Source organism: Mus pahari, unplaced genomic scaffold (genome assembly GCF_900095145.1).
Source record: "Mus pahari unplaced genomic scaffold, PAHARI_EIJ_v1.1 scaffold_11275_1, whole genome shotgun sequence".
Taxonomy (NCBI): Eukaryota; Metazoa; Chordata; class Mammalia; order Rodentia; family Muridae; genus Mus; species Mus pahari.
The window spans coordinates 12,831-25,676 of NW_018391722.1; the positions used below are offsets into that span (position 1 = coordinate 12,831).

Here is a 12,846-nt window from a genome sequence, read left to right on the forward strand (position 1 = left end):
GGTCATCTTCAAATCATTCTGATTTAATTCTCATGAGAAGGCAGCCACCGAGATAGTCTAAGTATTGTTCTCCTTAAAGGTAGCCCAGACAAGCCTACCTAATTCCATGATGGGTGTGTATACTCCCATCGCCAAGAGTGATGACAAGTATGGGCTCCAACTTTTCCAATTGCAATGTCAGTCCCTTTAATGCACTGGGTGTGTTATGGATAACATGTTGCTGGGTGTTCTGCAGGAGCCCATCGGATGTCATCAGAGTTGTTTTCATAGAGCCTCCATGACCAGCTCACCCTAGTTTTCCTCTTCTGAGCCCTCTTTCCTATTTGGGGTTAGGTATGAGATAGTAATGTAGCTTCTTCCTAAATAAAAATAAAACATATAGCTCACTGTGCCTTTTTGAGGAGTCAAAGCCTTCTGTACTCTGGCATGGAGTTTTAGAACTTACTTCAAGTTGACAGAGGACAGGCCAGAGGCAGGGTCGTCCACCTCATTTAAGTTTTGACCCTACAGCCACTCCTTGCTGATTAGCTTTGAACAATTAATGACCATCACTGCATGTGGCAATTACAGCAGCCAAACCACCACATGATATTTTCACTGGCAGAAGACAGAATCCTCACAGGCCCATGGGAAGTTGCTAGGTCCATGGCCACACTACCACATCTCATTGCTGGACTGTCTGGGTACCCTGCTCTGTGCCTGACTGCTGCTCCAGGTCAGTGGGGGCCAGATGACCATCAGTTTTCCATGAACTAATTAGCTCCAGGTTTGAGGCTTATATGGTATAAACATGGTGACTTATTTTGGACGATGCATTATCCTTAAACCAGTGTGACAGACTTAAATTACTTACTAGGTTTATAACTCAGATTAGTCTCTTCATGGCAAATTGACTAGAAAAGTCAACTGACATTGAAGCTCTTATCTCATCTTAATGTGCTCTAGGAATTGTTCAAGTCTTGATTTGTGCTTCAAGTGTTGTGTTTATTGTTCTGTTAAATGGGTGAGGTTTTGGGAGAGATTGAGAATGTGTATATGACAGAGTTCAAGGACTTTGGAGGATCTGGAACTTAAGGTAGCCAGTGGTCATTTGGTTTGTGAAGTGTGGATGATTTTAGCTCTTTTAGTTTTTGCAGTGACTGATTCTGAATGGGTTACTTTCTGCACTGTTCTGTGACTGCAAGAGATAGGGTGACCTAACCCCCCCTGCCCCTGCTCCCCTACCCACCCACTCCCACTACTTGCCCTACCCTTCCCCTGTGCTGGGTCATATAATGTTTATAAGACCAAGGGGCCTCTCTTCCCAATGATGGCTGATTAGGCCATCTTCTGCTACATATGCAGCTAGAGTCACGAACTCAGGGGTAGTCACCAAACCCAGACATTATTGTGGATGCCAACAAGCACTTGTTGACAGTAGCCTGATATGGCTGGCTTCTGAGGGGCTCTACCAGTGCCTGACAAATACAGAGGTGGATGCTGCCAGCCAACCATTGGACTGAGCACAGTGTCCCTAATGGAGGAAATAGGGAAATGACCCAAGGAACTGAAGGGGTTTGTAGCCAATGCTGTGGGGAGAGCTTGTTTCTAAAACAAAACAAAATGAAACCTCAAGAAATAAAGTACAAAAAAACAAATTAAAAAAAAAAAAAGAGACTGGGTGACCACTGCTGTATGTCTTCTGGCTATATAGGGAAGAAAATCTGCTGCTAAGGGCCCATGCCACAGAATATGGTGGAGCTCAAGTCCTGTACATTCATGCTGAACCTCACCTCCACAGTCTTCACACAATCTCTCCTCATGAAAAAATGTAAAAACTTCAGTGAAAAGTTGCTTCTGTTCAGGGTCAACCTCAAGTGTGATCTACCACATGACTATGTACTTCCCAGGTAATGCATGTGAGTGGCCCACTCTTTCTTTCCCACATAGTGATGAATTAATTGATAAGAGTTGGTTTTTTGATAGGACTATGTTACACCAAGATAATGTAATGATCTAATGATGTAATGATAAAATGAGGGAAACCCATAGATTATGCTGAGGGAAAGTTTGTTAACATGAAATGTCGCCTCCTACAGGCATGAAGGGTACATGACTCTCAGTCAAGCTGTCTTATGAGCCTCCCCAGGGTAGAAATCACCACAGGGGGTCAGTGTCTTAGAGTTGTGCACATGACCTCAGNCATCTGCTCTCTCCTTGCCTTATGGCTTGGCAACTGTGGCCCATAGAGACTCCTGTTTACCTCACAGTTGGTAATTGCTCTCTGAGGGCCACTTCCAAGAAATCTCAGAGTCCACCCCAGCGGGTAGTCTCTACATTAGGTCAAAAACACACAAACGAGAAACATTGCTCTTTGTGGACACAATGTATGAATTCTTCCTAACACATAGACCTTCTGGATTAAGAACAGCTTCTCCTTTCATGTAAGTTGTTCCTCTATTCTCTATTCACTTCTTCCTTTTGTGCACCCACCTCCTTCCTCTCTCTCTCTCTCTCTCTCTCTCTCTCTCTCTCTCTCTCTCTCTCTCTCTCTCTTTCCTTCCTCCCTCCCCCTCCATCCCTCCCCTCCCTCCCTCTTTCTCCTTCCTTCCTTCCTTCCTTCCCTACATTTTGTCATCTGTGAGGATGGGATGATTCTCAAAAGAGATTTGGTTTTGCATATATATATATATATATATATATATATATATATATATATATATATATCTTACCAAAATCACCTTGCTTCATAGTTTCAGTTTGAAACTTTAAATACATGGCTCTATAGGTCTGCTCTGTGACCTATCTGACCAGTTGATCTGTGTGAACAGAAATTTAGCCCTATGGCTTGGCTCTGAGTCAAAGCTGGATCTTTAGACAAGTCTGATGGTTTTCTGTGAGTCTGGTACAGAGTTCAGCACTCAGAAACTCCTGTAACCTGAGGAGTTACAAGCAGACAGGTACTGGAGCTGAGACATAATCAGAGGGGGCTTGGGGATTCATTTGAGTAGTCCTATATTCCATAAGATACCTTGGGTATCTACAGGGAATACTATTGGCTTCGTGGGCTCCAGAATGGGTCTTGAAGGTTCTATGGGTAATGTAACACTTCAGTGGGAGGGTATGGGGTTATCAAAATTTCAGGCCCTGCTCTAAAGTTTACCCCATAGGAGAAAGGCTTTGATCTGTGCACTCACAGGGGAAAACTGTCTTCCTTGTTCAGCACATATCCTGTGTGAGTTCTTTGTTTTCATGTAGCCACCATATCACTCATGGAGTCTCCAGGATGGGTCTGGGCATGCTCACTCCCATCAGACACTAGAAAGGGGCAGAGCTCTTTCTCTGCATGCTGATCAGTCCATATCCTTCTCTACCTGAGCAGCTCATATGCTCAGAGAGTCCTGGATGATTAGAGATATATGTGTATGAGGCGAAGGGAAGACTGACTTGAACCTAGCAGAGTGATAGCCTAGTAATTTGGCTGGATTGAAGCTGGATCTATGCCATAGCATAGCCAGGCACCTTCTCTGGCAGGCACAAGACTCCACCAGTGCAAGGTACCTGTTGTCCTCACTGAGTTTATCATTCACAAGGGAGTGACTTAGGGTGGCCATGGAGAAATAGAAAGTGTGGTGTTCCCCAAAGAGGTGCTATGCTATAACTGCTCCATGCTCTAAACCACTCCAGATCCCAATCACTCTCTCCCAAACTGTTTATCTGCTTGCCTCTGAGAAGACAGCCCACCCCTTGATAAGTCTGGTCCTTTCTAGGTCCAAAAAGTCTATGCTGTGGAACAGACTGCCCCTTGGTATGCCTTAGCTGCCTTGCATACATCCTAAGGGGAGCTCCAGTTCTAAAGTTATCATAGGACATGATCTATGTTAAATCAAACAGGCTGTAGAAGGATACTGCCCATCGCAGACAGGGTTTCCTTCTATTCTGGGTCTACTGTGTACAGAGTGGAGAGTTCATGCTCACACTGTCACACTGTGTTGATAGAGGATGTTATCATTCCTACAGCAACAGAGCCATGAGAAGCCCTCCTAATCTCAGCTGACTGAACCCGGTGTGAAATGATGGCTGCCCCACACCCTTTGTCTCCTTGACCATCCCCAGCTGTGTTACCATAACTCCCAGGACTCACTCTCAAATGGCAACAAACAACTACACAACTGTGGTGGAGTTCGTCCTGCAGGGACTCTCTGAGGACCCTGGGCTCCAGGCTCTCTTCTTGTCCTTTTTCTTGCTTCTTTACATTCTGGCTCTTGCAGGAAACACCCTCATCATCATAGCCATTAGCCTCAACCCAAGACTTCACACCCCCATGTATTTCTTCCTTGCAAACCTGGCCATGTTGGACATAGTCTGTACATCCACTGTTCTTCCCAGGCTCCTGGAGGGTTTGGTGGGTAAGAGCAGTCACATATCTTATGAAGGATGCATGACCCAACTCTTCTTCGTGACTTGGGTTCTAGGGGCTGAGTTGCTGCTGCTTACTTCCATGGCCTATGACCGCTATGTGGCCATCTGCCGCCCACTGCACTACAACACGCTGATGAGCTGGCCCATCTGTGTCCTGCTCGCAGCTTTTGTGTGGGTGATTGGCATAGCCAACACATCTGTGCAAACTGGCCTGATGGTTCGACTCAATTTCTGTGGCCCCAACCAAATTCGTCACTTCTTATGTGAAGTCCCAACACTGCTGCTTCTATCTTGCAGCCCAACTACCCTTAACAACGTCATGATTGTCATCGCAGATGTTTATTTTGGTGTGGTCAACTTTCTGTTGACTATGATATCCTACAGCTTCATCATTGCAAACATCCTACGCATCCGTTCCACAGAGGGCAAGAAGCGAGCCTTCTCCACCTGCTCTGCCCACCTGGTGGTGGTTGTCCTGTACTACTCCACTGTCATTTATACCTATTTGCAACCTGGCTCCGGATCCTCCTTGGAGAATAGCAAGGTTGTTACCATATTGTACACAGCAGTCAGCCCTACCTTGAATCCGGTCATTTATTCTCTGAGAAACAGGGATGTCAAGGTAGCCCTCAAAAAGTTATTTCCCTGCTTCCATTGAGGAAGCAGAAGGCACCAAATGTGACTTAATCCAGCTGCTGCTGATGTACTTGGGTTGTGTGACTGAGAGTCGGATGTCCTGTCAGAAAACAGAAAGGTAATTTATATTGCAGATGTACATCTTCTGTGCTCTCCTTGGGGGGAGTCACTGGCCATTTTCCTTTGGAAGTGTGGACATCTAGGTTTAAGGCAGGCTGTGTGGTTATATCTCTTATGTAGAGCTTTTTGGTATCATGCATTTGAGAAAATCACCCAGACCCTGATATTGGACTAAGTCCTCTTACTTTGCACTTGAGAACTGTGTCTAGTAGAACCATGGTCCTTACACCTCTGAGAGGAGAGAGAACAAGCAATTTGCTTCTCATATCAGCAATACCCAGGAAGGTGTGTGTTGGCTCATCTGTTCCTCTTCATTCGGGACTCTTTACCATAATATCTTGGTTTAGACAGAAGCTTCTGCAGACTGAATAGAAGGTCAACCTCCCTCTAGCTTCTGCATGTCGCTGTCCATAGCATCCTCCATAGACTCCCTTCCCCTCTCCACAGTTTCCTCTACGCTATAATAAACATTGTGTTCTTTGATGCTGTTGCTAGCAACCTCCAAATGTTCAGCTGCCCCTGTGATTCTGCACCTCTGGATCTATTTGTGTACCTCCTTTTTGAAGACCTTGATTTCTTTGCTCTTCACTTGTTCCAAGACACTTGTTAGAGTCTATATTGTTTTGACCAACTCCCTGCCATGTCATGATTATTTTCTCTCCTCCACAGCATATTAATGGTTCTTGGAAGCCCCTGTGAATGGCTCAATATCCTCCACTCAGGATACAAGCACACACATGCACAACCAAACTTGTCAGTGTCATGGTATTCATGTTCCTCATATTCAGGCTACAGGATCCAGCTCTTTTTTTCTTTCAAGAGGGCTCTTAGAAGTCAACACAGGCTATCAGGCTTGGCAGCAAGCACTTTTCCACTCTGAACCATGGCATTGGTAATACACATTTGATCTTGAGATATGTTTTCTACACTGCATCCAGGGTTTTAATGTCCACTGTAATTTACTGAGAGAGGTCAAGCATAGTGTACTGGTCAGGATTTAGCCAGACAGCTGTGATCTTGCCTCTACTGCTCTGCTGTTGAGTTCTTACTTTATATCCANATCCTAATTTATTTATCCACATGTCCTTCTACTTTATTCATTTCAAAACAACATGAAAACATCAATTCACTCTTCCTTAAATAGTTTCATGTGCATATGAGAGACAATAATTTGTTTATAGGTTTTTCTGGCCTGGGGCCACTAAGGGAAAAAAATTCAGACAGTGAAATGGGCAAGTCAGGGCATCATACACTGAGTTTTGGCAAATACACACAGCTATGTATTGTAAGTCTCCTCAGAGAGTGGAGATGGAAGCCTTTAATGTAGGATATTTTAACCAGGTTTGATCTACTTGTTGGGCCTGAGGTCATCAGTGCCCTTTCTGGTAGTCATTGCTGTCCTGATATTTTACCTGCAGGTCAGTTTTGTGTGTTAATAGAACTTTGTACACATGACATCATGCAACACACATTTTGACATGTGTGCTCTTTCATAGCACATTGTTTTTTTAAATATTAATTATATGTATGAATGTTTTGACTGGATGTTTGTATATGTACCACAAGCATGCCTGGTGGCTTTGGAGGTCAGAAGAGTGTGTTGAATCCCCCAGAATGAAGTCACAGATGGCTGTATGTCAACATGTGGATAGGCAAATAGAGCCCATGTCATCTGCAGAGCAGGAAGTGTTCATAACTGATGAGACGTCTTTTCAGCCATACAACAATATGTAAAATGCACTCCTGTTCTCTTATGTAATCAGTACTATGTGCTTTCTATTTTGGTGAGTACTAGGTTCTATGGCCATAACACACTTTATTACTCAACTTCCATAAACAATTATATAAATCCTCTTCCATTCTTTTCTTTCTCTACAGTAAGTGACTGTGAATGGCTACTCAGGGACTCAGGGTGAGTGGAAGCTGAGTTTTGTAACAAAGTTCCCCCCCCCCGGGTTTTACCCTTCATACTCTCAGCAAGAGTGAATGGGATTTCTATTTGCTTTTACTATCACCTACATTCACTGATAGAAAAAGACTCAGGATTGAAGCCTAATCATTCCTAACTCCTCAGCTCCTGAGTTGTTCCCTGCTGCTCTAGGAGTGACACTGGCATTGGGGAATGGCCTGCACTGTTGTTATTTACTGCAGAGATGTAGCCCTGCAAACTACATCAACTACTGCTTCACACATTGTTCTGCCCCTGTAATCCTTAACACCCCTGTTGATTTCCTTTTTTTGATGTGTTACTTAGGAAGGTATTACTTAAATTCTAAATATTTAGGCATTTCCCAGTTGGCCCTGTTGGTCTAGCTTCCTTAGAGTCTGTTGCTCCTGGAGAACTCTGTGCCTTTCAGTTCTTGAGAAACTGAGGCAATCCCCGAGGAAGTGAAGCATTCAGGCTGTGTTCCCTAGATGTCAGCAAAGCATATAAAGGTCTACAGCATAATTATTCTGAGACATTAATATTGCACACTCTGTATAGCTTCCAAACATTGTATCCTGGCAACTACAATTGTATTCTTCCTGGGAAAATACCATTGTAATCTGTTTCTGAGAGGAATATCCAAAGTCGGATTGTTTGTAGTAAACTTGTCTCATCCTCAGTCTTGCTCAGACCCCTCTATCCTGGTGTGCTTTTCATTTCTCACTGTTTGTATACATAAACACACACATACACACACACACACACACACGTGACAAGGGTCCTCAAAAGACCCTGTATCCTGTTATCATTGTGGTGCTCATGAAGAATGGAGGTCTCAGTTTCTGGAGGCAGTTAGTTCATGCTAATGCCATTCTTGTTCTGTTATTTACTGAGAGGACTGAGATACTCCACTGTAATCAACCACTTTACTTTGCCCTATACTTATATGAGTTTCACTTCCTATGCCTAATAGTTCTTTCGCTAGAGGCAGAAGTGTTTTTGGGTTCTTCTGTCACACTGACTGTTTCTAACTCCATGTTAACACTTTGTCAATAAATAATTTCCTTTATTCNTGCTATTAACTTCTGCTCTGAGATTAAGACTGATATTAAAACACTTAGCTGGTCCAGCTTTCATTCGACTGTTGGTATGATGTATTTTTTCATTATTTTATTTTCAGCCTAATTAAATTAATTTTTTAATTTATTTACANCACAAATATTGNCCCTCAAGTCCCCTNCNNCAAAATCCTCCACCTTATCTCTCCTCCTCTTCCCCTCTGAGAGGATGCCCCTCCTGAGCATCCACCTTCTCAGGGCATCAAGTCACTACAGGATTAGCCAAATCCTCTTTCATTGGGGCCCAACAGGGTAGTCACTTCTCTGCTACATATGTGCCAGTGGCCTTGGACCAGCCCATGTATACTCTTTGGTTAGTGGCTTAGACTCTGTGAACTCGTAGTTGACACCTTTGGTTTTCCTATGGGGTTGCCATTTCCTTCAGTTCTTTCAATTCCTCCCTCAAGTCTTCCACAGGGATCCTCAACCTATGTTCTATGCTTTGGCCTCCATCTGTCTCAGTCTGATGCTGGTAGAGACTCTCAGAAGACAGTGAGGCTAGGCTACAAGCACAACATACCATCAATAATAGTGCCATGGTTTGGTCCCCACCCATGGGATCAGTCCCAAGTTGGGCTGGACACTGGTCGGCCATTCCTTCAGTCTCTGCTCTATTTTTGTCCCTGCTTTTCTTTTAGACAGGCACAATTTGGGTAACAAATTTTGTTGGTAAGTTGGTGATTCTTATCCTCTATTGGGGTTTTTCAAACTGCTGGAGGTGGGCTCTTCAGGCCCCATATCCCCAGTGTTGGGCACGTCAGAAAGTGTCACCACATTGAGTTCTGGGGACTTCTCATATTCCAGGTCTCTGGGACTCTCTAGAGTTTCCCGGGCACCCCACCCTCAACAACTGAATATATCCACTTATTCTCCTGGCCTACTTGGCTTCTTTCCTATCTTGCCCCATATGGGATCCTGCCCTTCTTTTGATCCCCCTCCTCTCTCTCACTCTGCTTCCCCCTTCCTCCTTCCCTCCCTCCCTCCCTCCTTTTCTCCCTCAGCTTCCCATGATGATTTTGATCTCCTTTCTACGTGGGATTTAAGCATCCTCTCTTGGTCCTTTCAGTTGGTCATACTTCTTACGGTCTGTAGGTTGTATTCTAGTTGTTCTGTACATTTTAGCTAAAATTCAATTATCTGTGAGCACTTACCATGCATCTTGCTTTGGGCCTGGGTTAACTCAATCACAGTGATATTTTCTAGTTCCATCTATTTGCCTAAAAATTCATGATGTCCTTGTTTTTAATAGCTGAATAGTATTGCATTGTGTAGATGTACCACATTTTCTGTATCCATTCTTCAATTGAAGAACATCTGAGTTGTTTTCAGCTTTTGGCTATTACAAATAAGGCTGCTGTGAATATCCTGGAGTTTCTATCCTCTTAGAGGCTGCATTCCTTTCTCCTATTCTTCCATAAGTGTTTCCAAGTTCCATCCTCTGTTTGATTGTGCGGGACTGCTTCTGTGTCAGTTAGTTTGGGACGGGCCTCTCAGAGGACAGCCATGCTAGAGTCCTGTCTGCAAGTATAACAGAGTGTCTGTCATCAATAGTAACAGGGATTGGTGCTTGAACATGGGATGGATTTCAAGGTGAGTTGGTTATTGGTTGCCCATTCACTTAGTCTCTTTTCAAATCCCAATCTCTGTATTTCTTGTAGCCAGCATAAATTTTGGGTCAAATGTTTGTGGGTGGGATAGTGTCACAATTGCTCCACTGGGGTTCCTACTTGGCCTCAGGAGGCATCCTCCAGGCTCCATTTTCCCAATGCTGTGAGTGACAGCTAAAAAAAAACCCATTGATTCCTTGGTGCCTCCCCTAACTGTGGTCTCTATTTCTTCAGGGAGATGTACTTAGTCTACCTCCCACTCTGTTGGCTGTAGATTTCCATTCATTCTCCTGGCCATCTTGCCATCCAGCCTACTTCTCTCTGCACCTGACCCTGAATCACACTCTCAATTCCTCTCAGTCCCCTCTCCCATCTATTTCTTTCCTTCCATCTGCCTTCCAGAACTATCCCATTTGCCCTTCCAAGTGAGGTTGAAACATCCTTGCTTCTGCCCTTCTGCTTGTCCAGTCTTCTTTGGTCTGTGGAGAACAGCGTGGGCATCCTGTATTTGATGGCTAATAGCCTCTCATGAGTCAATACATACTGTACATGTCCTATTAGAACTGGGTTACATTACTGAAGATGTTATCCTCAAGGTCCATCCATTTGCCTTCAGAACTTATGATGTCTTTGTTTTTCATACCCAAATATTATTCCATTGTGTAGATTTTCCACATTTTCTTTATCCATTCTTCAGTTGTGGGATATCTAGATTGTTCCTAGTTTCTGGCTATTATGACTAAAACAGCTATGAACAGAGTTAAGCAAGTGTCTTGTGGGATGGTGAAATATGTTTTGGGTATATGCCCAGGAGAGGTAAGGCTGGGCCAGGAGGTAGAACTCTTCCCAATTTTCTGAGAAAACACCACATTGATTAACAAAATGTTAGTACAAATTTGCATTCCTACCATGTCCTAGTTAAGGTTTTACTGTTGTGAACACACACCATGACCAAGGGCAACGCTTATAAATAATATTTAATTGGGGCTGCTTACATGTTCAGATGTTCATTCCATAATTATCAAGGCAAGAATCATGGCAGCATCCAGGCAGACATGGTGCAGGTGTTGTGCCTTGAGTTAATGGGAAAGCCAGAGTACCCCCAAAATTGCAAAGCCCTCTGCAACTTGCAAAAGAGTCTTTTTATTTTCAAGTTCAAACTAGGTTCTCCCACTTAACACTCACTATGTGAATGCTGGCAAGGGACACTGAGTCCAGAAAACATTGGTTTATATACAGTATATAAACAGTATGAATATTTACAGAAAAGGGGGTGGTAGAGGGTGGAATAGTACTGAAGTGGGAGAGGGTTAATGGGTGTCTGTTCAAGGAATAATTTTATGGCCAGTCATAACTGTCTGTGACCTGACCTGTGTATGCTCTGTATGAGCATCATTCTCAGGGTCAGGTGCAGAGAGGAGCAGGAAGGATGTCAAGATTGCCATGTGAATGAATGTAAATCTACAACCAACAGATTGGGAGGTAGAGTACATCTCCCTGACCTTTTACTTTTCCGTGGTCTCCCTTGAGCTTGTTATTTCTCTAAGGTCTCAAGGACAGGCACCTGGAGTGTTATCAGGAGGAGTGTTGTGTGTTGGTTTTTGGAGACACAAAGACTGTGCCATGCTAATGCTAGGGGAGGGAGAAGATCTGCTACAGCACAGAAACCAGCTGTTTGCATGTCTTGCTTGCAGTGGGAGGTGGGGGGAGATGTGATGGGTGCCTCTGGCAGGGAAAGCAGAGGCAAACTGTCTGTATAACACCTAAATTTCTCTAGTGTAAGAAGTTCAGGGGTTACAACACATGAGGAGCTTAGAGTTCTAAATCTTCATCTGAATGCTGCTAGCAGAATACTGACTTCCAGGCAGCTAGGATGAGAGACTTATAGCCCACACCCATAGTGACACTCCTACTCCAACAGGGCTACACCTGAGTGTCAGTCCCTTGGCTGAGCATATGCGAACCATCACATACCAGCAATGGAGGAGTGTTTTCTTTGCTCCACATCCTGGCCAGCATGTGCTAATATTTGAGTTTTTTCTCTTAACTATTAGGAGCCAACAAGTTTATAATTAACAGGAGATTTTCCTGAGATGATCTGCTTTAAATTATAATAATCCACAACAGATTCTTTCCTATAGATAAGGCCCAAATGAAAACCATTTTATGAAATATTACTGCTATTAATGTGCTTTTCTTGTTATTATTAAACATATATGACAACCACTAGGTGTCATCCCACCCTTTTGAGGAGATCTCTCCAGATCTACCAAGATGTACTATCTTGTAGTGATGCTTTATAGACAAATAGATGACTTCTCAATTCTTTGTGATGATCCTATAAGAATTCCTAAAATTATATCAGTATTTATTAAGCCTTTTTATAGTGGGACTGCTATTAGGTCTCTTCTGATAGTCAAAACTGCAATGAGAACTCTGCCACTCTCCAATGTGTCACCAGTTAATTGCTTCTAGATAGTAACCAGACTTTCTACTACTCAGAGCACATTCCAAGAGGTTGCAAAATCATTAACCAACAGTCATAAAAAGGGATCTAATGATTTATTGTAGGTTCTAAGATAGAATATATAATACTGACTGATTTAGTTATATAAATTTTGACTAATAAGTTAGCTATGGTTTTTAACTCTCAATGAACCTGTTGAGCTGTGACAGGTGATAAGTGTTTAGCCAGATAAATACTCCTAATGAACATTCACTGTTGGACACTTCTTATTCGATTTATGACTTGAATTTATGTGTGAACTTGTGATGAACTTTTTACCATGTGACATGTAGTCTGCAAAGATGGATAGGTACTGAAGACAAACTAGAATGGCAAAGAATTTTCCCTAACTCCCTTTTTTAATTCATTGTTTTCTCCCTTTTTCTCAGGTTTCATAGGCAACTTTTACAACGTACAAATAAATGCTAAAGTCACTTTTCTTTTTTCTTTTCTTTTCTTTCTTCTTTTTTCATTTTTATTATAATTATTTCCTTTATTTACATTTCAAATGCGATCCTGAAAGTTCCCTAT

General features: G+C 43.0%; 1 protein-coding gene across 1 annotated transcript; it reads left to right on the forward strand.

Moving 5' to 3' along the window:
* Positions 1-189: 189 nt before the first annotated feature.
* Positions 190-5,059, forward strand: LOC110314670 (olfactory receptor 13A1-like). Its single transcript, XM_021188920.1, has 2 exons — positions 190-200; positions 4,117-5,059. Exons 1-2 carry the CDS (start codon positions 190-192, stop codon positions 5,057-5,059), a joined length of 954 nt encoding a protein of 317 aa, XP_021044579.1.
* Positions 5,060-12,846: the final 7,787 nt, after the last annotated feature.